The 25,062-nt window shown below is 36.4% G+C and overlaps 1 protein-coding gene across 1 annotated transcript in view; it reads right to left on the reverse strand.

Annotated features, from left to right (window-relative positions):
- The window catches only part of LOC307152184 (uncharacterized protein), a 93,914-nt gene that overhangs the window by 57,646 nt on the left and 11,206 nt on the right, over window positions 1–25,062 (reverse strand). Inside the window, exons 4-7 of the mRNA XM_079860598.1 lie at window positions 23,263–23,640; window positions 23,122–23,178; window positions 21,563–21,931; window positions 21,422–21,478 (exon numbers count right to left, since the gene is read on the reverse strand). Of these exons, the coding sequence (XP_079716724.1) occupies window positions 21,422–21,478; window positions 21,563–21,931; window positions 23,122–23,178; window positions 23,263–23,640 (861 nt within the window). The remainder of the gene's footprint in view (window positions 1–21,421; window positions 21,479–21,562; window positions 21,932–23,121; window positions 23,179–23,262; window positions 23,641–25,062) is intronic.

Here is a 25,062-nt window from a genome sequence, read left to right on the forward strand (position 1 = left end):
AGATTGTGCGCACATGCGTCTCCTCCCCGAAATAACCATATATGGAGCTTACAACGCCTAGTTTTACTAAGCAGATCCTCATCTGCATATCATTTGCATATGATTATTCATCCACGTGATAACGTTTAACGGTACAAGACACATTACATTAATAAAAATCATGTAGTTGCCTATCCTTGCCTTGTTTTTGAATACATAAATCAAATAGTGTATAAAATACATTTCAGAGAAAGTTTTTCTCACTCTTTCCCACTGGCCGAATTGTATTTTTAATTGAAGCAGATAGGCCTTGGGCATTATTTGCACGAAACTATTTTCTCAGACATTCTGGTATTATCATGATAAGCAATTCTCTGTGGTTAAAACATTTAAACACAGCACGCAACAGGAAAAGTGTTCAAAAACATCGCATCCACAACAAATATTTCTATTGACTGAATTTGAATATAAAAAATGTTGTAACTTCTCAGTAATGATTTCATGTTTAAGTGTTTAACTCAATTAATTTGAATGGCATATTTAATCTAAATGTTTATATCAGAAGTAAAACATAGTTTAAATCATTATTTTATTTATTTAAACTGGTATTTGCGTCAGTTTCACTAAACGGTCCAACGCGCTCGCTGGCGCGGACATTTAAGAAGGGATGGATATTTGCTTCAAGTGATAGGCTTGGTGAGTGAAAGTATATTTGTATAATCTTTCTGTATATGTTTAATTTTCTTTAGATTTTCTGTCTAAAAGTGACCAAAAAGACACTTAACTCCAGCTCACCATCGGTGTCGCCAAACTGCTCCATCTCCAAAACTTTCGTACGCATGGGTCAGAGTTTGCGTGCAGGTGCGCAAATTTTCCCGTCAAGTTTGTTTTTATAAATCACAACTTATGCTTCGGAAGTGGCGTACGCCTCTTTCAGGGCCTGTTTTGTGCGTACGCAACGGTTATAAATGAGGCCCCAGAACAGTTCTTCTCTTCTCAGCGTTGCAGAATTGGTGCATTTCCTCTGTGAAATTCAGGTCTGTGTCATTTTATCTATAAAATCATTACTGTGCTTTAAATCATTTTATTTAAAGCAAAACAACATAGAGGCGTAATTCGACACCTAAATGCCTGTCTTTTTGCGATTGAAACGCCTTGCATAAAACATACGACTTTATTCCTAATGATAATGAATATAATTAATTTGGATGCTAAAATGTCCTCAGAACTGTGCACTGTTTGTTTATTGGCAGGTTATGGAGTCAGTCGCGCGCAGTATCTTTCGGCTATGAGTGAAACGCAGGACGGCGGTCTGAAGTTTGAAGTTCACCCGCAGAGCACGAGTCCGTCTCCGGCACGAGAACCAGCGCTGATCCGGTGGAGATTGGTTAACATTTGATTACACTTGAATTAGGCTACCTGAATGTTTAAATGTTTCATTTTTACTTCTAAAATGTTTGTTAAATGAGTTTAAATGTAGGCAATATTGTATAGGCTACATGTTAAAACTGTAAAATTTGCTGTATTGCTCATCCACAATAAAGGCCAATGTCATGTATACTGGTGGTTGCATGGAATTGTATTTTACAAAGGTTTAGAGGAAATAAAAAAACAAGTCAATATTACTCATAAATAAAAAAAGTTAATATTACTCATACATATTGTTTTTTAAATGTTTAAATGTTAAATTATTTCTACTCAGTTTTATTTGTTAATGTACCAGATGCAGTTACTCAGATTTACTTATCTTTTTACTTGCATTTACTCAATTCATACAGTAAAATGTTTCGCCAAAAAACTGAGTAAATCATAGTTAAACTTTTTAGAGTGATAACAGCTGAAAAAAATAATGACTGATGAATACTAATGAATTAATCACACAATAAAAAGAGCTCATGTAGATATAAGCACTCTGTCCACCTCTGATCATCTGTATCTAGATACACAAACACACTCACACATGTTCATTTCTAGAGATCCACAAACATTCAGACAAAACACAATAGAACAGAGGAAACATCAGACTACATTACCAGCTGAGGTCGTCTCTGGTGTGACTGTTGTACCGGTGCTGGTGATGTTTTGAGTAATCTCTAAAAAATAATTCTGTGGCTTAGTAAATATTACAGTAATATTTAACTTTATTAACTTAATAAAATCTCTGAATATTACTTTTTTACTTAAAGCTGCAGTCCGTAGCTTTTTTGGGTTAAAAATGATCCAAAATAATTTTTTGAGCAAGTACATAACCAGCCAGAGTTCAGAACTCTCTGCTTGCCGTAGCTCGATTCAAAATGGTAAGCTTGTAATAATTTATTTAACTCCAGTGGTACTGGTGGATTTCCGCGGGAAATTCGAGCATGTCTTTGCGTCATTACGTCACAACTGTGCACACGAAGAAGGAGTCTCGGCTAGTAGGGTATATTGCGTGTGAGGATGTTGGAGGTGGAGATTTATAGCCTTTTCTCACAGCACTTGATATAATTAAACTTATCAATTTGATGGCGGATCCAGAAAGGTTCAAATGACAATCACCAGTGACAACTGGAGATTCATCCGCTGTAAAACGTGAAAGACTTCAGAGAAAAAAAGAGACTGCTACCGGCCCGTGCGAAAACAAGGACAAATATCGGAAGGGCATTAAATGTAGTCATGCAATGCTGATGTTGTTAACATTAACAATTTGAGAACAAAGTATAATTTGCACGGTTTGACGTGATTTGATAAGCGATCGTTAGATTTAATCAGCGTGATTTACTGCAATGCTTTTTTCCCCTTAGTTGGTCAGAACAAAAGTGGATGTTACTTGCTTGTTCAGACGACATTTTCCGGTGAAAATTCTTATGTTGGTCATACTTCCAAAAAGTATAATCTGTGATAGCGAATGACATATCCACACCACCAGCGCGGTGATTGACAGCCTCACATTCCCCTGAAAACATTGGATTCATCCGCGCTGTGTCATGCCGAGGCACAACGCACGTAAAGTTGATAATTCCGCGAATAACTGCAGTTGCAGATTTCGAACAGAGATGGCGATAAAAAGGAAAAACTACGGACTGCAGCTACTTTATTTACTTAAAATTCAGATTAACTCAATATTTTTACTTGCATTTCCTCAATTCATACAGTATATTTCATTGATCTCACAGCTTTCAAATTTACTCAATTTTTTTGAGTGTAAAAATGTTTCACCAAAAAAATTGAGTAAATCATAGTTAAACTTTTTAGAGTGATATAACAGCAAAAAAAAAAAAAAAAAAAAAGATGACTGATGAATACTAATGAATTAAACACACTAAAAAGAGCTCATGCAGAAATAAGCACTCTGTCCACCTCTGATCACAACACAAACATTCAGACAAAACACAATGCAACAGAGGAAACATCAGACTACATTACCAGCTGAGGTCGTCTCTGGTGTGACTGTTGTACCGGTGGTGGTGATGGTGTGAGTAATCTCTAAAAAAAATAATTCTGTGGCTTAGCAAATATTACAGTAATATTTAACTTTATTAACTTAATAAAATCTCCAAATATCGTTTACTTGATTGTTTGAGTTAAACATACCAAAATAATTGAATAAAAATCCAACAGTTCATTTTATCTCAAATTTACAGTTATATTTAAGTTTTTTTCAATAAAATAATTTAGTATTTGACGAACCAATTATTTATTTATATCTTTATGAAGATGATTATTAAGAAGGGCTTCTGTTGAGAGCTACATTTCAGTCCGGCAACATGCTCACCTGCAGTAGTGGGACTGATAGATGTTGTGGAATACATTGTCAGCAAATGACCTGTCAAATTTACGAGATGGAAAGAGATGCCAAGTCAGAAATTAAATTCTGTGTTCTTCATGAAGACATTAATTATGTAGGGTTGCATTTCAATATCAGTCCAGTAAAACATCATCCTCACCTGTAGAAGTAGAACTAGTAGATGTTGTGGAAGTGACGGGCTGTAAAGCAACTAAAACAATAACAGATGGAAACCAATGTTAGATCAGATTCAGATGCTGTACTTCATGAAGATAATTATTAAGATAATCTTTTTTGAAAGCCACATCTTAGTCCAGCAACACATTAACCTGAAGTAGTGGAACTGGTCAATCCTGTGGAAGTGACAGGGAGTAAAGAAACTGAAACCATAACAGATGGAAACATGTTAAATTATACTCAGATGATGAAATACTCATTCACCAAGAAGAAAATAATTTTTCTTTTTTTCTTTTTTAAAGGTCACATTTAGTCTAGAATCATCCTCACCTGCAGAAGTAGAGCTAGTAGATGTTGTGGAAGTGGCCGGCTGTAAAGCAACTGAAACAACAGATGTTAAATCAGACTCAGATGTTGAATTGCTGTGTTCTTCGTGAAGCCACATATTAGTCCAGCAACACATTCACCTGAAGTAGTGGAACTGGTAGATGTTGTGGAAGTGACAGGCAGTAAAGAAACTGAAAACATAACAGATGAAAACATGTTAAATCAAACTCAGATGGTTTACGTAAATCCCAGCCACCGCACTAGCCATTATTTTTAATTGAAAAATAATTAAAATGTCAAAATGTAAAAACGTTTCACCAAAAAAATTGAGTAAATCATAGTTAAACTTTATAGATAACAGCTGAAAACAATAATGACTGATGAATACTAATGAATTAGTTTAGTTTAGTTTAAAGGGGGGGTGAAATGCTATTTCATGCATACTGAGTTTTTTTACACTGTTAAAGAGTTGGATTCCCATGCTAAACATGGACAAAGTTTCAAAAATTAAATTGTACGTTTGAAGGAGTATTTCTGTTCCAAAAATGCTCCTTCCGGTTTATCACAAGTTTCGGAAAGTTTTTTTTCGAGTATGGGCATGTGTGACGTCAGATGTAACGTAATTTCCTTATACAGGTCCTAAGGGCACTTCTCCGGTAAGATCGCGGGGGCGCGCGCACTCGTAGACCAGAGCAAGAGAGCGAAAGCAGTACGCCCATCAAAGCGCTATGCTCGGCTTTAGGGAAGTCAGTGTCACTAAAGAAGTGGGTTTTTGGTTGCCAGGGCAAGACAACCCTGCACAGATTCCCAAAGAACCCAGCGTTAAGGGAGCAGTGGATGGAGTTTGTTTTTTCAGAGCATCAACGGAGGTTGTGCAAGGCTGTTTCGACATTTCGACGATGCTTGTTTTATAAACAAAGCCCAGATCGACGGATTTGCAGATCGTCTAATGCTTAAGGATCGAGCAGTCACAATGATAAAGGTTTGCGGTCGTGCGTTGGAACTGGGCGGTGAGTAAAACTGCTTCAAATGTCTCTGTGTGTTGTTAGCTCGGCGCGTTACCACACAGCTTTAGCTTCGCCCACACGGCCCGCCTCCAGCCGCTCGGTTTTTTCCAGAAAGACTCGGTACAGCCTATCTTTCTTTTATAAATATAATAAAACTAAAGACTTTTTGGAGATAGGAAGGATGCAATACTACTCTATAGGTACTCAAGATTAACAGGAGATTGAGTGAAAATGAGCATTTCACCCCCCCCCCCCCCCCCCCCCCCCCCCCCCCCCCCCCCCCTTTAATTAGTTTATTTGAGCAGTAACCATTCTGCTCAAAAGGAGTGGGCCGAAGCAAAAGAGCTTATAAGCGCCCATCCCCAAAATTAATACAATAAAAATTCTCATTTTACTATAGTACAAAGGAACACAGTGCAAAAGCAACAAAACAACAACAAGGAAACAACAGCAAAAAAAAAAAAAAAAAAAAAAAAAGGATTATATACACTAGCAGTATCTGATCATGGTAGAAATACCATACTATACTTTTCAAAAATATTTTGTTTGTATTTATATTTGAACAGGTTGCTGTTTGGACATTTCAGTCCGGCAACATGCTCACCTGCAGTAGTGGGACTGATAGATGTTGTGGAAAACATTGTCAGCAAATGACCTGTCAAATTTACAAGATGGAAAGAGATGCCAAGTCAGAAATTAAATTCTGTGTTCTTCATGAAGACATTAATTATCTAGGGTTGCATTTTAATATCAGTCCAGTACAACATCATCCTCACCTGTAAAAAAAAAAAAAAAGGATTATATACACTTGCAGTATCTGAACATGGTAGAAATACCCCTAGTGGCAAATAATTTCTTCTCTATACTTTTCAAAAATATTTTCCCACATAGCAACATTGTGTCGGCCCAGATCCGGCCCACATCTGGCACACATGGAAAGATGATCTGGCCCACATGCAGCGTGGAATTACGGCACTTGGGTGGGCCACTCCTGTTTGCCAGATCTGGGCCACAAGCAGGCCATAGCAATGCCACATCTCAGCCAAGAGCAAAGAAATAAACCAGAACTGGAGGATTAAACAACTCCACAAACAGCATTACCAGCTTCACTTATTACCAACCAGACTGACTTTATTTCTGTCAGACGTCTACAAAAGTTTTTATTGAGAATTAACAGAGGTTTAACTATAATGTGTTTCATTTAAAGTCACCATAACAGTGATTAGTGTTTCCATTAGTTGGGCTCTTAACTCTTATTATATCTTTTGTCTTCTTTGGCCGCTGTGACAGTGTGTTTGTCAAACACATTTGCAGCAGCAAAGAAAGCTAAAGTGAAGTGAGATCAGGTGATGATGGTTACCTGTTGATGGTTTTATAATCATCATGAAATTACCTGTTTCACTGAGATAATTTGAATCTAAAAATTGTGTTGTACCATTAATATATTCTCATCACAAACCCTGTGTTACTGCAGCATGAGGTCCAGCAATATTATAACAATCAGTTAGAAGACTTTAACAAACATGAGCATGAATCATTACTGTTCGATGACACACACAGACATCAATAATCAACGTATGAATCTCAACAATGGTGACAATCAAAAGTACCTTGCTGCAATGCATGCTGGGTACCATCATTGTACAAAACTCCCAGCATGCATTGCAACATGAATAAATTATGCAGCTAAATTGTCCTATTAATTTGTTTAATTCTAAATATGTGCTTTTATTTTTTGCTGTTGTTTTTGTTTTGGCATTTAGTAGCTTTTCAGTGATGTTCTGAATTAATCTAAAAAAAAAAAAATATTGTCACCCTTGTTGAGATTCATGTGCTGATTTTTGATATCTAAGTGTGTCACCATGGATTTTTTTTCGTGCTCATGTTTGTTAAAGTCTTCTAACTGATTGTTATAATATTGCTGGATCTCATGCCACAGTAACACAGGGTTTGTGATGAGAATATATTAATGGTACAACACAATTGTGAGATTCAAATTATCTCAGTGAAACAGGTTATTTCATGATGATTATAAAACCATCAACAGGTAACCATCATCACCTGATCTCATTTCACTTTAGCTTTCATTGCTGCTGCAAATGTGTTTGACAAACACACTGTCCCAGCGGCCAAAGAAGACAAAAGATATAATAAGAGTTAAGAGCCCAACTAATGGAAACACTATTCACTGTAATGGTGACTTTAAATGAAACACATTATAGTTAAACCTCTGTTAATTCTCAATAAAAACTTTTGTAGACGTCTGACAGAAATAAAGTCAGTCTGGTTGGTAATAAGTGAAGCTGGTAATGCTATTTGTGGAGTTGTTTAATCCTCCAGTTCTGGTTTATTTCTTTGCTCTTGGCTGAGATGTGGCATTGCTATGGCCTGCTTGTGGCCCAGATCTGGCAAACAGGAGTGGCCCACCCAAGTGCCGTAATTCCATGCTGCATGTGGGCCAGATCATCTTTTCACGTGTGCCAGATGTGGGCCGGATCTGGGCCGAAACAATGTTGCTATGTGGGTTGTTTGTACTTATATTTATGTGCACATGTGTTTGCACATCGTTTCATCTCCATCTCCAAGTTATTTCACAATTGTACCCCATTAACTGTAGGGCTAAAACTTTTTAAAGTTGTACTATGTTTCTGCGTCCTAAAGTTTAATTCATCACTTAATTCATAACAACACGTTCTTGGAACCTTCTTTGTATGTGGCTTGGTAACAATTTGTGTGTTTAACAAAAAATAATTAAACACACACTAAAAAGAGCTCATGTAGATATAAGCACTCTGTCCACCTCTGATCATCTGTATCTAGATACACATACACACTCACACACATGTTCATTTCTAGAGATCCACAAACATTCAGACAAAACACAATGCAACAGAGGAAAGATCAGACTATATTACCAGCTGAGGTCGTCTCTGGTGTGACTGTTGTATCGGTGGTGGCGATGGTGTGAATAATCTCTAAAAAAATAATTCTGTGGCTTAGTAAATATTACAGTAATATTTAACTTTATTAACTTAATAAAATCTTTGAATATTACTTTTTTACTCAAGATTTACTTAATCTTTTTTTAAGTAAAGAATTTAATTAAAATTCAGATTTACTTAATCTTTTTACTTGCATTTACTCAATTCATACAGTATATTTCATTGATTTCACAGCTTTAAAATTTACTAAATTTTTTTGAGTGTAAAAATGTTTCACCAAAAAAATTTTAGTAAATCATAGTTCAACTTTTTAGAGTGATAACTGCTGAAAAAAATAATGACTGATGAATACTAATGAATTAAAGGGGAACTTGACAACTATTTCAACTTAATAAATCTGTAGAAATCTTTTGGATGGTTAAATAACCTGTTCTGGTGAGAATGGTGACTTTCCCTGCACCCCCCAGCATTCCCTGGCGGAAAACCAACCTTGCAACATGGGGCCTAACGTCCCGGTAAGTTGGAAATAGGAAGTCTCGTAAGAAGTGAGAATGAGCGAGAAACACAAACTGCTTTATGGCAATTCAACATAAACACACACGCCATATGATACAGTGTATGATGTATTACCCACCTCGGTAGACATATAGCTCCACACGATAAAGTTGGCCGGCTCCCATAATAACAAATGCACATGAGCAGCGGTAGAAAGGGGGAGGAGGGTGCCGCAAGTGAGACTTTTTTACTATAGTGTTGTGAAATATACAGCCGACAGCTGTAGGGGGAGCTCGTTGAGAAAACACGCAACAAAAAAAGGGCGAATAAATGGCTAGAGTTGCCATGTTCCCCTTTAAACACACACTAAAAGGAGCTCATGTAGATATGAGCACTCTGTCCACCTCTGATCATCTGTATCTAGATACACAAACACACTCACACACGTTCAATTCTAGAGATCCACAAACATTCACCTAAAACAAAATCCAACAGAGGAAACATCAGACTACATTACCAGCTGAGGTTGTCTCTGGTGTGACTGTTGTACTGGTGCTGGGGTTGTAAGTAACAGCTGAAAAAAATAATGACTGATGAATACTAATGAATTAAACACAAACTAAAAAGAGCTCATGTAGATATGAGCACTCTGTCCACCTCTGATCATCTGTATCTAGATACACAAACACACTCACACACATGTTAATTTCTATAGATCCACAAACATTCAGACAAAACACAATGCAACAGAGGAAAGATCAGACTACATTACCAGCTGAGGTCGTCTCTGGTGTGACTGTTGTACCGGTGCTGGTGGGGTTGTTAGTACTCTCTAAAAAATAATTATATGGCTTAGTAAATATTACAGTAATATTTAACTTTATTAACTTAATAAAATCTCTGAATATCGTTTACTTGATTGTTTGAGTTAAGCATACCAAAATAATTGACTAAAAATCCAACAATTAATTTTATCTCAAATTTACAGTTATATTTAAGTTTTTTTTTTTTTTTTTTCACTAAAAGAATTTAGTATTTGACTAACCAATTATTTATTTATAATACACTTAATATATTTGTGAAATTTCAATCTAAGTATTTGAGAATGGAGAATTAAACTGAAGAATCAAAAATATTACTTAATTCAAATTATTGTTAATATATAACACACTCTTAAGAATTTGAGTAAGTTTACTCAATTAAAACAATACACCCCTCCCCACCCTCTAACGTGACACAACTCAACAGTTGAGTGAGCGCGGGCTGTTTGAACTCTCTCCAGTCCAGAACAGTTCTTCTCTTCTCAGCGTTGCAGAATAGGTGCATTTCCTCTGTGAAATTCAAGTTTTTGTATGTTTTATGTTATCTATTGTAGGGTTTGAGGGTGAACCAAACACAAATGAATCCTCCAGGTGATTTGTTCCAACATAATTCCACACAGAACTCAACACTCCAAATCACCAATCCAGAACCATAAAATCCAGGCTCCAGCCAGTCTACGGTAAGAACTTTATGGCCATGCAAGCAACTAATGGAAGAACGTTGTCAATGTTAGATGGTTTGGAAAAGACTGATTGGTTCAGAGATGGAAAAGCTCAGGGCCCGACCAAGATAACGGCAGAGGTTGCTTGATCCCACAACAGATATACAAAACAGACCTCCTTCTTCTTAAGGACCTCTGAATGACCCCAGGGTTTGAAATCTCTTAAAACCACAGAGACTGAGACTGAGAAAGAAAAGTAGATTCAAAAAGATCATGGAGAAGCCATGACGGAGTAACCAGACAGAAAAGTAACCATGTAGATGAGCAGACGAAAGAACTCAAATCAAGATCAGAAGAACATGGGCTAAACAGCTTCATTCAAGCCATCTAACAACTCTCGTCTCAATTTTCTTTCTTTTCTTAGTTTTCTTTTCCGTTGTGAGTCTCGGTTCTAAGTTAAGTTTTGTGGCAAAGTTTCGGTCCACGATTCGACTGCAAAGCCTGCTTTCAACTTCAAAGACTTTCCATCCATCCGCCAGCACACCACATGATTGGCCGCCCCAGACATCTATCCAGGCACGAGGAGATGCCAGCCAATGAACCCTGGAAACCCCTTTTACGCCGACGAAGGGAATCCCCAAAAGGAATGCAAAGACAAGCAAGTAGCCTCCAGACTCTTAAGCTGAACTGGTGCATTGATATATATATATATATATATATATATATATATATATATATATATATATATATATATTTAATAACCCGCCTAAGAAACGATAGAAGGGTTAAATTAATGATCGATGGTTCGTTCAGGTCATGTCTTATAAGTGCATATAGAAACTTGGAATTTCATCATCTCATTCTTAAAACTCATTCTTTCCTCACTCTCTTTCTTGCTGCAACTCGTATGAATGTGTGTGCATGTGTTTGTGTTAGATATTAGTTTTATGTGCTAGAATAATCAGTAAAGTCTTGTTTGTATTTTAAAGAGAAGTGTTACTTGTGTTATGTGCTTACAAATTTAATGTCTTAAACTGCTGATCTAAGTTACCTTGCTAATAAATAGTGTTTCACTATAGTTTGGATATTTATATCCGCTGCAGAGCTGATAGTTGCGGCCAGTTCAAATGAACGCTGGACGAGTCATTTGCATGGCCGCAATAAGTGATTCTTTCGAATTCCCTATAAATTAATTAATAATTCCTTTTGAGCTAAATTGACCTGTCGGAATCACTACATTACATAATTGGTGGAGAATGCGGGCAGTTTAACCTAAATTGTAAGTATATACCAAGTAATCTATCTTTTCATATTGTACGGATGAGAGATCCGAACCTCTGAAAGCCTGAGTGTGACGTATGCAGTGCGCGCAACGCGGCCCGTTTGAATGAATGCTGCTGCTTGAGTGAATACACGCAGAGAAAGCTGTTACTTTAGTCTAACTCCCTGTTTTTTTCTTACTTTTTTTTTACTTCCAATTTAAAATATTTTTTTTAAGACGCATTGATGTTTAAATAATCCTATAAATGCATTTGAAAAAAATAGTGTGTATCGAAATGAATCGCTCTGAATTAGCAAAAGAAGAAGAAGAAGAAGAAAGTAATGTCTAAAGTTGCACTTTTGGTTACATTTTGTAATAAAACATGTTTTTCAGAAACTTGGTAATTTCTTGTTTGTAGCGACTGGTAGCGTGTGCCTCGTGTGTTTGTTGTGTTTAGTACACCAAAGTTCTCTCCCGTTCCTTGTTTTGTTTATGTGTTTTCTGTTACCCGGAGCACTGTTTGTCCTTTAATATATTGAAGATTCATCAGACGAAATGGATTGGTTTTGGTTTTTGACGTTTTGTCAAATGTAGATATGTATATGGTAAACATAATGTTTTATGTTTGAGCGCGATCGCGTTTGAATGTATCATATTTTTGGATCGCGATCACGTTTGAAAAGCACCAAACGGCTTCATGTTTTTACTATTATCTCATTTCATATCATCATAACGAATGGAAACATTTGAAGTAACATGATAATCAATATATTTTTCTCTAGCTTAGTTGTTACTGAAATATTTTGGAAGATGTATAGGCTGCTATAGGTTATTGTTATTATTTTATGCAGCACTGCGCATAGCCTATGCCTACAAGGCACAACAAACCTGGTGTTCATTATATTATATATTGTTGGAAACAATTATGTGTGTGTATTCTGTGAATTTTAAAAAGCAATTTTAACCAGAAAAATCTAAAATGTATTCCCAAAATCGTGCAGGCCTTTCTCTTGATATCAGTATGTTCACTTTTTTTTTTCTTTCAGGGCCCAGATGCCACTGAGTCCTGCTGACTTCAACATTCACATGAGTCTCTGTACATGAACATGGTAAAGTGAAAATCAAACACCTTGGAAATGAAAGGTATGTACAATATTTTTAGGAATGGCACAAAGGTCTCTGTCGTTGGATCATTGTTTTCAATGAGTGCTTTTTTGTCATTTGTTGTGTATCTTTGGATTATGTTGTGTTGTAAATAAATCCAAAAAATCTAAAAGCCATTCTTTTTTAAATCTCCTCATTCTTTGTGCAAGGTTGCTCAGAATGATAGGGCCTGATAACTCCTAATAGGGCCGTTAGGGGAGGGTCTTTGTCTTTCTCAGGTGTGAAAAGCTTACATATTAATGAGCTCCCGCATAAAGCTTTTTCACACAAAACACGTCGTAAAAATTGTAAATCAATATATTGTCTTATCTGAATGAGCGGTCAGGGTGATTTTCACATAGTTTTAGAGCAAATATTCTAGGCTACGTCATACAATTTTCAAAAGTCTTGTGAAGCAGACTGATCTCGTGAAATGGCGTATGTATGACACGCCAATTCGTATTTCCATTTTTGGCGTGTTATCAACACGCATAATCGCTTTTCAGCGTGTTTATCAACGCCGTTGATTTACGTTACATTACTGTATATAAATATATATGACCTACCCCAACCGCGTCCCTAAACCTACCCATCACTCGGGTTAATACCATTTATGAGTGTTCCCCTACCATCCTAGGAAAAAAAATATTGCTCCCCAGATGTAGATATACATTTTCCTCCGTTTCGCTCGGACATTTAACGGCGTACACATACACGCGGAATCACTCTGACGTTTAACGGCGTACACATACACGCGCGTGGACATACACGCGGAAAGCTCAAAATGCGTATAAATAACACGCCACTTGACTTGAAAGTGGCGTGTATGTTTACGCAAAGTCATGATGTCATGTTGTGTGAAGAAATAATCAGTATGGGTTTCATGACCTTATTTCAGTGAGATTTTTTTTTTTGGTATTTTCACAAACCACGCATAAATGTCATTATCTCAAAACAACAAACTTTTACACACATGCTGCTGATATATTATTGTAGCAGAGTTTGTGCTGAATACAGTGTAATTAGACTTTAGCCATGAACATGTCACAAGTAACAGAAATAAGCACAAATGTCAGAGCATGTCAGAACACCTCCAGGGCCCAGAAAACAGCTCAGACCACAGAGGGTTAAGCGCATCCCACTGCCCAGTATAATTCTCGCGAATGTGCAATCCTTACGTAGAAAAATAAACGAACTGCAAGCAAATGTGCGCTGTTTATGGGAGTACAGAGATGCTTGTATGATTGCATTGACAGAGACCTGGTTAAACGGGAGGAATTGTGACACCGAGCTGTCTTTGGACGGGTTTGGGGCACCTCTACGGCTGGACCGTGACCCTTCAGTCACAGGGAAGTCTCAAGGAGGAGGTGTCTGTTTGTACGTGAACAATCAATGGGCAAAGACAGTGATTGTACGTGAGGAAATGTGTACTGCTGATATAGAACTATTGACTGTATCTATCCGGCCATTTTATTTGGCAAGAGAATTTCAGCAACTTTTTGTTTCAGTGGTATATATATTCACCCGAAGTCTGATGTTCAGAAGGCAATGGATATCATCAGTCAGGTGGTGCAGCGGTATCAGTTGTGTTCACCGGATGCTCCCCATTTTATCATGGGGGATTTTAACAAATGTTCTTTGGAGGGAGTTTTAAATTTCCAGCAATATATTGACTGTCCTACACGTCATCAAAAAACACTTGATTTATGTTATGGGTCAATACCGAACGCATATAAATCCTTTTCCAGACCCCCAATTGGTTGTGCAGACCATAATGCAGTCTCTTTGCAACCATGTTATAAACCAGTGTTGCAGAGAACAACACCAGCCATTAGGTCTTTTCAAAGATGGACTGATGATAATATCTTACAGTTACAAGACTGTTTTGATCGGACTGAATGGCATATTTTTAAAACTTCTTGTGTAGACAATGATGACCTAGCTGCTTGTGAGTTCTTATATTCACTTTTGTGAAGAGTCTGTGATACCTAGGAAAAATGTAAGAATCTACTCAAATAATAAGCCTTGGGTGACAAAATCACTGAAACATGTTTTAAATGAGAATAAACAGTTTTTTTTACCAAGGAACAGATTTAGAAAAGAGGCAGGTTAATAAGGAAGTAAAACGAGAAATTAGGAGAGCAAAAATGAAATAAGGCATCAGTGGAGGAGAAGTTTATTAAGGGAAATATTCAGTCAGCATGGAAAGAAATAAAAGTAATGTCTGGAGCAAAAAATAAAGAATCTACTGGAATTACTTTGACTGAGTCTAGGATAGAAAAGGGAGAGATAGCAAATTAATTTAATGATTTTTTAGGCGATTCGATACACACGATTTTAACAAAATGAGTAGGGATTTTTATTCTGGTTTGAAAACAGAGGAATATCTGCAAATTGATAAAGCTTCCGTTTTGAGGGTTTTACAGACCACCCAACAAAATAAAAGCCCTGGGCCTGATAAAGTCAGTGGGAGAGTTTTGAAGAGCTGTGCTTATCAACTCTGTGATATTAGTCATTTCATTTTTCAGACCTCATTGAAATTACAGAGAGTACCCTCAGTGTGGAAAAAAATCCATTATTGTACCGATTCCTAAAAAGACCAACGCCAAACAAATGAACAATTTTAGACTAATTTCTTTAACATCATTATTAATGAAGTGTTTTGAGAGAATTATTAAATTTTGGCTCGTAGAGCATACTAGTCAGCTGATGGATCTGCTACAATTTGCCTATAGGAGAAATAGGAGTGTGTCGGATGCCACTCTGACACTCTTAAATTACATATATAAACATGTGGATATCGGTAAGCATCATGCTCGTTTATTACTTATATATTTTTCTTCAGCGTTTAACACTATTCAACCAATTCTTTTAGCTGAATGTTTGCTTTCTGAATTTGATGTTCCTAAGGGTTTGGTGGCCTGGATTTGAGATTTTCTGACCAGAAGATCTCAAATAGTACGGGTAAATGGAGAACATTCCCGGGAACTGTATTCTTCAGTGGGCTGTCCCCAAGGCTGTATTCTTTCACCTTTATTATAAATTTTATATACAGATAGGTGCAGAAGTCAATATCCAGACAGACATATTAAATATGCCGATGCTACAGTGGTGCTGAGTCTGTTAAAGCAAGGTGACACAGAGCATGGGCCCATTTTGAAATATTTTTTGGATTGGTGTGAGAGTTCTCATTTACAAATTAACGTCTCCAAAACTAAGGATATGACTATAGAATTTTATAATTCTGTCGGAACTCCATCTAAAGTAGTTATTGCGGGTAAAGAGGTTGAGAAGGTCAGTTCATATAAGTATTTGGGTACATTAATTGATGATAAACTTAGGTGGGTGGAAAACACAAATCTTATTATATCGAAAGCATAAAAACAGTTATATTTATTGAGGAAGCTTAAGTCCTTTGAAGTGGATAAATCTATATTGATAATGTTTTATAGATCTTTTATTGAAACTATTTTGACCTTTGCTATGATCTGTTGGTTTTATGGATTAAATGTTAAAAGTAGATTCCAGCTTCAGCGCATTATTAATTTAGGGTCAAAGATTACAGGATCTGTACAGCTGGGTTTTTCTACTTTGTGTGAGAGAAATGTTCTTAGGAAGTCTTTGACTATCCTAGAGGATACATCTCACATTTTGTTTTTAGAATTTGAACTGCTTCCCTCAGGAAAGCGATATAGAGTGCCCAAGTGGAGGACCATTAAAACTTCTAGGTCTTTTGTTTCAAATGCAGTTATGAGTGTAAATACTTATTTGAAACAAAGATAAAGGTACCGTGAATTTTATTAGTAGCTATATGAAGAATCATTATAAATGCCCGGGGTTTGTGATGTTTTCATAATGTTTGTGATGTTTTCTCTTTTATAAAAATTTGTATGTTTGTAAGGTTGAAGCTACTTAAATTGCCCTGTAAAGGGACAAATAAAGATTTTACTACTACTACTTCTTATTTTTTATGATGTTCAAAGCGTTTCTAAGGCTACACTCAGACTGTCAGTCCAAATCTGATTTTTGTGCATATCCCGGTTCTGCTGCTGCCACAGAAGACGCAGTAGTCCAGCGTGTCGGGTACACATTTCCATGTTGTAAAAACTAACCCTCTGGGGTCTGGGGTGTTTTTGGGGTCCTTGAGATGTTCTGACATGCCCTGACATTTGTGCTTTTTCCAGTTGCTTATAAACATATTAATGGCAAAGGTGTAAATTCACTCTATATAGCACAAACAGGACTTCCATAATATGTGAGCCACATGTATGTACATGTTTTCATTATGTTTATGCATGGTTATCGAACAAACAAAAAATTAAAGTTTCTGAAATAAGGCCACAAAACACATACTAAATATGTGGCAATAAGACTTCTGACTAATGGATTTCATCGCCTAGTGTTTTTTTCTTCAAAATGATATGAAAATCATCCTGCCTAATCATTCACAAAAAAACGATACATTGATTTTAGTTTTGTGAAACACTTTTAGTTTGGAAAGCCAATATGCGGATGGGGCGTAAACGCTCCAACAGCATCATGCATATGTAGTAGTTCACACCTGGTGAGACTACGTCCCTGCATACTTAATGAGCCATTCATTCAGGTGTGTCACCTATAGCTAACTTAAATATACAAGCTTCATAAAAATGATCATTCTAGGAGAAAATTTCAGATGGCATTTAGAGGCTTTTGCATCTGAACTCTTCATATATACACACACACATATATATATGAAGAGCTCTTTTCCAAAACGGGATAAACGCCATTTTTAAAAAAAATGAGTTTGTCATGTCATTTTGCTGTGTACTGGACCTATTCACTGCTCCATCAACGTTTCATGACAAATCGCTATATTTACTTGTTTAAAATGTAGGCTACTGCAAGATGCAGTTTCTTTCCAAAACGAGATAAGCGCCAAACCTATTTTTAGCCTAAACGGGATATATCCTCTCAACCAATCAGAATTCGGTGAGCGTTCTACGCAATCCAAATAGGCGGCGATCTGAACAGAGGTTTGTTACTTTGTTTATGTTCATTCATTCCTCAAAATGAGTGCTTTAAACTGTAGTAACACTTTTGATGGCCTTGATGAGCCAGTGAGACCTACACCTGGGGGTAGAAAGCGCACACTGTAAAAAAGAATACATTGATTTTATTAATATCTAATTAATAAAAATGAGGCAACAGATTACAAGCAATATTATTAATTAAATTTAACAAATTAGAATTGAGTAATAATTAATCAAATGAATTCCTTAAAAGTTAACCATTTAAAATGAGTAAAATTTACAAAATATCTTTTATTGCCAACATTGAAGACACCTGGTGTTAACAAGCAGAATCACTGAAGGAGAAAACCATAATTAAAGTCACCATTGTGGAGATCAGTGTGTGTTTTAGTTGGGCGCTTGACCCTTAAATTATTAACTTTAAGTTTTGTTTGGCTGCTGTACATGAGTTATAACAGCCAGATGAACAAAGAGAAAAGGTGATCTGATGGTGTTGGTTGTGTTTTAACAATCATTTGACCTGAATCACTGAACTCATATAGAGTCCAATTTATGAGTTAAGTTAACTTTATTAACTATAGCAGCACTGGCCTTGTACGGTATAATATTTTTTAACTTTACAATGTAAGGCAAATAATTTCTAAAAAGTTTCTCTGACATTAAAAGGAGACACACAGACATCAATAATCAGCCTGTGATTCTCAACAATGGTGACATTTATAAAGCATGTTGCAGTGCATTCTGGGTTCCACCAATCAAAACTCATTCATGGCTCCCATCATGCATTGCTGCATGAATAAATAATGAGCTTATGTTCAGAGGTGATCTGTTTGTCACCATTGCTGAGATTCATACGCAAAATCTTGATGTGTGTGTTTGTGCCAAAAAAAATCAAAAATATATATATATATATATATATTTTTTTTTTTTTTTTATTGATTTGATCATTTGGATTTCACTGAAAAGGCTAAAAATATTATACTGCTGTAGTTAATAAAGTTAACTCATAAATTGGACTCTATATGAGTTCAGTGATTCAGGTCTAATGATTGTGAATTAATGATTATGTTAAAACACAACCAACACCATCAGATCACCTTTTCTCTTTGTTCATCTGGCTGTTATAACTCATGTACAGCAGCCAAACAAAACTTAAAGTTAATAATTTAAGGTCAAGAGCCCAACTAAAACACACACTGATCTCCACAATGGTGACTTTAATTATGGTTTTCTCCTTCAGTGATTCTGCTTGTTAACACCAGGTGTCTTCAATGTTGGCAATAAAATATATTTTGTAAATTTTACTCATTTTAAATGGTTAACTTTTAAGGAATTCATTTGATTAATTATTACTCAATTCTAATTTGTTAAATTTAATTAATAATATTGCTTGTAATCTGTTGCCTCATTTTTATTAATTAGATATCAATAAAATCAATGTATTCTTTTTTACAGTGCAGTCTGAACAAAGAAAATCACAAAAAACAACAAAAAAAGAAGGTTCGTCACTCGGGTGGTGCGTTAATACCAACAGTGGGATGTCAACACAAAGCTGCCGCCAAAGGTTTCTGTCAGGCCGAGAGGCTGTCGCCGGACGATCTGATGGTAAATTTAAACTATTTTTATGAAAAACAAAACAAGGTTGACCAGGACCAGGCCATACTTCATCTCCTGGACATCACGCAAGTGACAAGGAAGCGTCCGAAAGTCCAGGACATTAACAAACAAAAAGACCGGAACGTATCTGTTAAGTACAGTCTTTTGTGCAACAGACATCCGGAGAATGTGCCCGTTTGCAAGGCGACCTTCATAAAAGTGTTTGGTGACTGAGTACAACTTTCGTTTCAGAATTGACTAGTATAATACTGTTTTGTAGGTTTCCCCCTCGCGATTAAGATATTTTCCTGTAAAGAAGCCTGCTAACGTGACATTAAAAGTACTGAATAGTTCTAATAGCCTAATAGCCTAAATGTGTTACTAAATGATTTGAATGTATTTTTTAACATTGTTGTATTTAAGGACTGGTATTTTTATGTGTGTTATTTTTAAATTATTTGTTTTATGTGGTGGACAATATTAGAACATGTCACTGGAAATATGCATTTTATTTTTACTATTTATTTTATTTTATTTTACTATTTATTTTATTTGGCTTTTATTTATTTCATGCATTTGCACTTATTTAATTTATATTCATTTATACTATGAGTACCTGATTATATGTTGCATGTTCTCTTGGTTGTTTTTTAAAAGACAAACCATCATTTTTTTTTTTCAAAAATTGATGGATTTATAGCGTTTTGAAAAATAAATAAATAAACTTTGAATTTATCATCAACAATATTGTTGTTTGATTTAATAATCATTGTTCAACGTGTTCAGACTGAGCCAAAAAAAACATTTTAATTAGGATAAATTGAATATTCACAAAATGTGTGGGTCTAGGTAAAAAATGTAATTTTCCTGAAAACTACTGAAATGGATTTATCCCGTTTTGGAAAAGAGCTCCTCATATGCATGCACATACATACTTTATAATCTTTTCAAAACTAGTCAACGTCTTTCAAAACTAAAGTATACATTTTACGTATTTCAAAGTAAAGGATTCATTAGTTAGTTGATGACTTTATTTTTGACAAAACACATACAGTATATATTCCTCATCTCAGTATAGCAAGAGTTTGCTAAAAGCTGTTCATTCAATACAGCAGTATTTGAAAATCGATCATATTTTGTAAAATTACATTTATATTTGCATTTATGTCAAAACCTAGACACTTTTAAACATCAAAAGGACATTTATTAATATGTATTCGTGTCAAAATGACAAATAAACAGATTTTCCTATTCAATTTTGCATGGAAACGCTTCCAAGACGCTTGCGTGTCGCGTGAAAAATAGGCGTCGGTTCTATTTCTAGAATGCACGCGTTTTCCACGCGGCTCGTGCCGCGCCTGAGACGCGCGTCTCACACAGGCAGTGTGCAAACTCTAAACTGTTAACATGGATGGGAGCCGAAATAAAAACGGACACGCCACGCAGCTGAGACAACGCCACGCATCCAGTGTTTCACCGGCCTTATCCAGCGGATGTGGGCGTTTCACAGGTTTGTATGGATCGCCTCACATTTGCGTTTGAATAGCGCGGTCTCCGTAGGCGGAGTCACATTAAAACTTAATTAGCTGAGATGAGAACGACTGACATCTCTCTCTTTACATATATATTATATAAACTGTGAATATTTGTTTTTTTATATATGTAAGACAACATCTGTGTTGCAAACCCCTCCATGTTGCTGTTGTTGTATTTGTCGTATGCCTACTAATGCAATGTCATTGCCATAGAAAACAATGCAGATATTCCTGAAACAATCAGAAAATCATCTTTAAATATAGACAGACATGGAGACACAAATATCATGAGTGTGTAGAAAGAGCTCATGTGAATATAATTACTTGCACAGTATGCAAGATTGCAGAGAGTTGTTCTAACCAGCTCATAGACGACATAATTGTCTGGACAGGCTTTGACTTTAATGGGAAAAGACCCGTAAGCGCAGCAGTAACTCCCATCATTACCGCAGACATCTCGAGTGACGACTCCATCTGTTACTGTTGGGTGTTACTGTTTTTTTTTCTTCAGTTTTTTTTATTTATTTTTTTACAATGTATTTTACTGGTAGAGTAAGTATTTTATTCTTCTGACACAAGCACACATCTACAATCAACTTAGGCTTACGATGCTTCTGGGAAGTGCAGCCCTGATCTGTAGCCTACATACATTAGAAAACACTCAGAAAATAAGCCAATAGAGACTCAGTGTGTAACATTACCAGGTGAGATGGTCACTGGTGTGACAGTTGTAGAGCTGGTGTTAATGCTGCCAGTGTCTGAAAGTTTGGATGAATAGTGATTAATGAACAGAGACACAAATATCATGAGTGTGTAGAAAGAGCTCATGTGAATATAATTACCTGCACAGTATGCTGAACAGTCCACAGTTGGACTAACCAGCTCATAGACATAATAATCGTCTGGACAGGCTTTGACTTTAATGGGAAAAGACCCGTAAAAGCAGCAGTAACTCCCAGCGTAACCGCAGACATCTCGAGTGACGACTCCATCTGTTACTGTTGGGTGTCCACCACGAATCCACAGTGCGAGATCAGTGCCACAGCTGTACTCAGCAACACACATGTCTGGGATATGAGCGCTAGTGTTGTTAATGAAGAGACGATACCAGCCGCTCCAGGAGACAGACGTGTCACAGTTTCTGACTGAAGCATGTGTATTATTGATGGATCTCCATGGATTGTCCAGCACAGTGTAGTTGTAGCAGGGGTCTGTGGAGAGATAAACTTATGAAAACACCAATATGAAGTCATAGTCTAAATATAAATATGTCCATGAAAACACATTATATGTACTGTATTATACATATATTATATTATAAATTAAATATATATCTTATAAAAACATTCTGAAAACACCAGTACAAAGGTATAGTCTCAATATAAACATATTTACAAAATACAATTCCAAAATGCATAACCTAATTGATATGCACAGAATTTTATTCCCAAATGCAAAACGTGGTGACATTTAAAAAATAATAATTTTACATTTCCTGCATTTGCAAATTGTCACATATTTGTAAATCACCCTGAATTTGTCTGTAAATATTTTGGGTTGTTTTTTTTTAACCCAAAATAAAAGGATGGAAGAAAAAAAAGATTATCCCATTAGATGTGTTTTTGAATCTGGCCAATCATAACAGGCCATGCTCATCCGTACAGAGTTGATGAATGAGAGATGTGTGATCAATGGTGACGTCAAACGAAACAATCATTCATCAACATCTAAACCTCTGTTAATTCTCAATAAGAACTTCTGTAGACGTGTGACAGAAATAAAGTCAGTCTGGTTAGTAATAAGTGAAGCTGAACATCACACTAACCTTTAAATAACATTTTGGACATTTGATAAATGTATAAATGGACATTTTTTTATGTTCCCAGAAAAAGTAAACGCTGATAAAGTAAACGTTCCCAGAATCAACACTGAATATTTGGAGAACGTTCTTGTAACTAAACTCTGTTTGCTGGGACGCTTTGTGGTTTATTATAAAATAAACATTTATTTAAATAACGCTGACACATGAGCAAGACATACAATAATGACCCTGAGAAATTACTGTATTGATTAACAAATCAATTGGAGGCAACAATATGTTGCTACTGTATTTTCTACAGTAAAGTACTGGCAACAACAGCTGACGTTTTTAATTATAGTGATGCAGTAAATATTTCATTCTTCTGACACACGCATACATCTATCCAATGATACAGAGCGGTGTTTCCTAAAAGCATCGTAAGCTTAAGTTGATCATAGATCATAGAGACCATTGTGTCAGTCGTTCTACAATCAACTTAGGCTTACGATGCTTCTGGGAAATGCAGCCCTGATCTGTAGCCTACATACATAAGAAAACACTCAGAAAATAAGCCAATAGAGACACAGTGTGTAACATTACCAGGTGAGATGGTCACTGGTGTGACAGTTGTAGAGCTGGTGTTAATGCTGCCAGTGTCTGAAAGTTTGGATGAATAGTGATTAATGAACAGAGACACAAAAATCATGAGTGTGTAGAAAGAGCTCATGTGAATATAATTACCTGCACAGTATGCAAAATTGCAGCCAGTTGGACTAACCAGCTCATAGACATAATAATTGTCTGGACAGGCTTTGACTTTAATGGGAAAAGATCCGTAAGCGCAGCAGTAACTCCCATCATCACCGCAGACATCTCGAGTGACGACTCCATCTGTTACTGTTGGGTGTCCACCACGTATCCACAGTGGGATAGCAGTGCCACAGCTGTCCTGAGCAACACACGTGTCTGGGATATGAGCGCTAGTGTTGTTAATGAAGAGACGATACCAGCCGCTCCAGGAGACAGACCCGTCACAGTTGGAGTTATTGTAATGTAAGCCATCTGTATTATTGATGGATCTCCATGTATCGTTCAGCACAGTGTAGTTGTAGCAGGGGTCTGCAGAGAGATTAGCTTATGAAAATATATTAAGAAATAACACATTTCTGAAAAACATGGTTTATTACAAAATGTAACCAAAAGTGCAGCTTTAGACATTACTTTTTTCTTCTTCTTCTTCGTTTGCTAATTCAGAGCGATTCATTTCGATACACACTATTTTTTCAAATGCATTTATAGGATTATTTAAACATCAATGCGTCTTAAAAAAAATTTGTTTAAATTGGAAGTAAACATGTTACATACCAGTATAATCATGTACATATTATTATTATTATTACTATTTTTTAAGATTTTATTTCCATTTTCTTGGTCTGAAAATGACCATTTTAAAATTACCATTGCCAGCAGGAATCCATATTAAACTAATATTAAAGTAACAATCTGACATTCAGTTTCCTCAATATTTCGTATGCAAATAAAAATAATAAAAAAAATTAAATAAATGATTTGACTAAAACAGCAGTATTTTATTTTACAGAAAATAAGTGAGTTTCTCCGCAGCGTGTGAAGTGTTTTATTCCAGTCGTGTCCTCAGCAACACTGTATCAGTGGTTTGATCGGGTCTGACTCTAAACTAGCACTATATTGAGATAGAGACAGAGATCTGTTGTTCACTCAGTGACAGTCAGTGTTTGAGCTGAGAAGAGATCAGACACGAGGTGCTCAGAAAAGTGTCCACTAAAGCTCAGGATGGACAGATTCGACACATGCGCACTCCGACTGCACCAGTCCTATAGAGGGCAGTGTAGTCGTGACTCGTGTCAGCTACGGGACCTCTGCTCTGAAGGACAAAGAAGAAGAAAAGGTGTGTGTTTGGCAGGGGGGTCAATGTTTCGGAAAATACTGAAGCTTCTCCGGGTGCCGCCATTGATTAGCAGACCATCACCTGCTGTTAGCATTCCATTGACTCCCATTCATTTTGGCGTCACTTTGACAGCGAATAACTTTACATCTGAGGCGTTTAAAGACTCCATTTGTCCATTATTTATTTCTAAAGAAACACGACAATGTATAAAAGGCTCCATTACCTTGTATCTTACGTTATGGCCCCGTAGATGCAGTTTTTGTAAAAATAGGCTAACGATTGCGTCATAACCACGCGACTCTCTGTCGCACAGTAGAGAAATTACCAGGAGGAGAAGCTCGCGGGCAATCGGGGGGACGTGGAGGCAAAATGACAAAGTAATTAATCTGAATACTTAGCAAAAGCTTCTCCTGCTCCTAGCTCAGGGACACCTCCTACTCACACTCTCCATCTCTGCAAGTTTCGGAAGGGAATTATTCAGATTTCTCTCGGCACAGCTACTAGAAGACAGACGGGATGCTCACGTCACATCTACGTCATCAAGCTCAGTTTGAGTCTGCGCAGTCGCTCAGCCATCAGGAAGTGAGTGCTTCTAATTGACTTCACTTTTCTCT

Source organism: Squalius cephalus (assembly GCF_949319135.1).
Source record: "Squalius cephalus genome assembly, chromosome: 2".
In the NCBI taxonomy this organism is placed as follows: Eukaryota; Metazoa; Chordata; class Actinopteri; order Cypriniformes; family Leuciscidae; genus Squalius; species Squalius cephalus.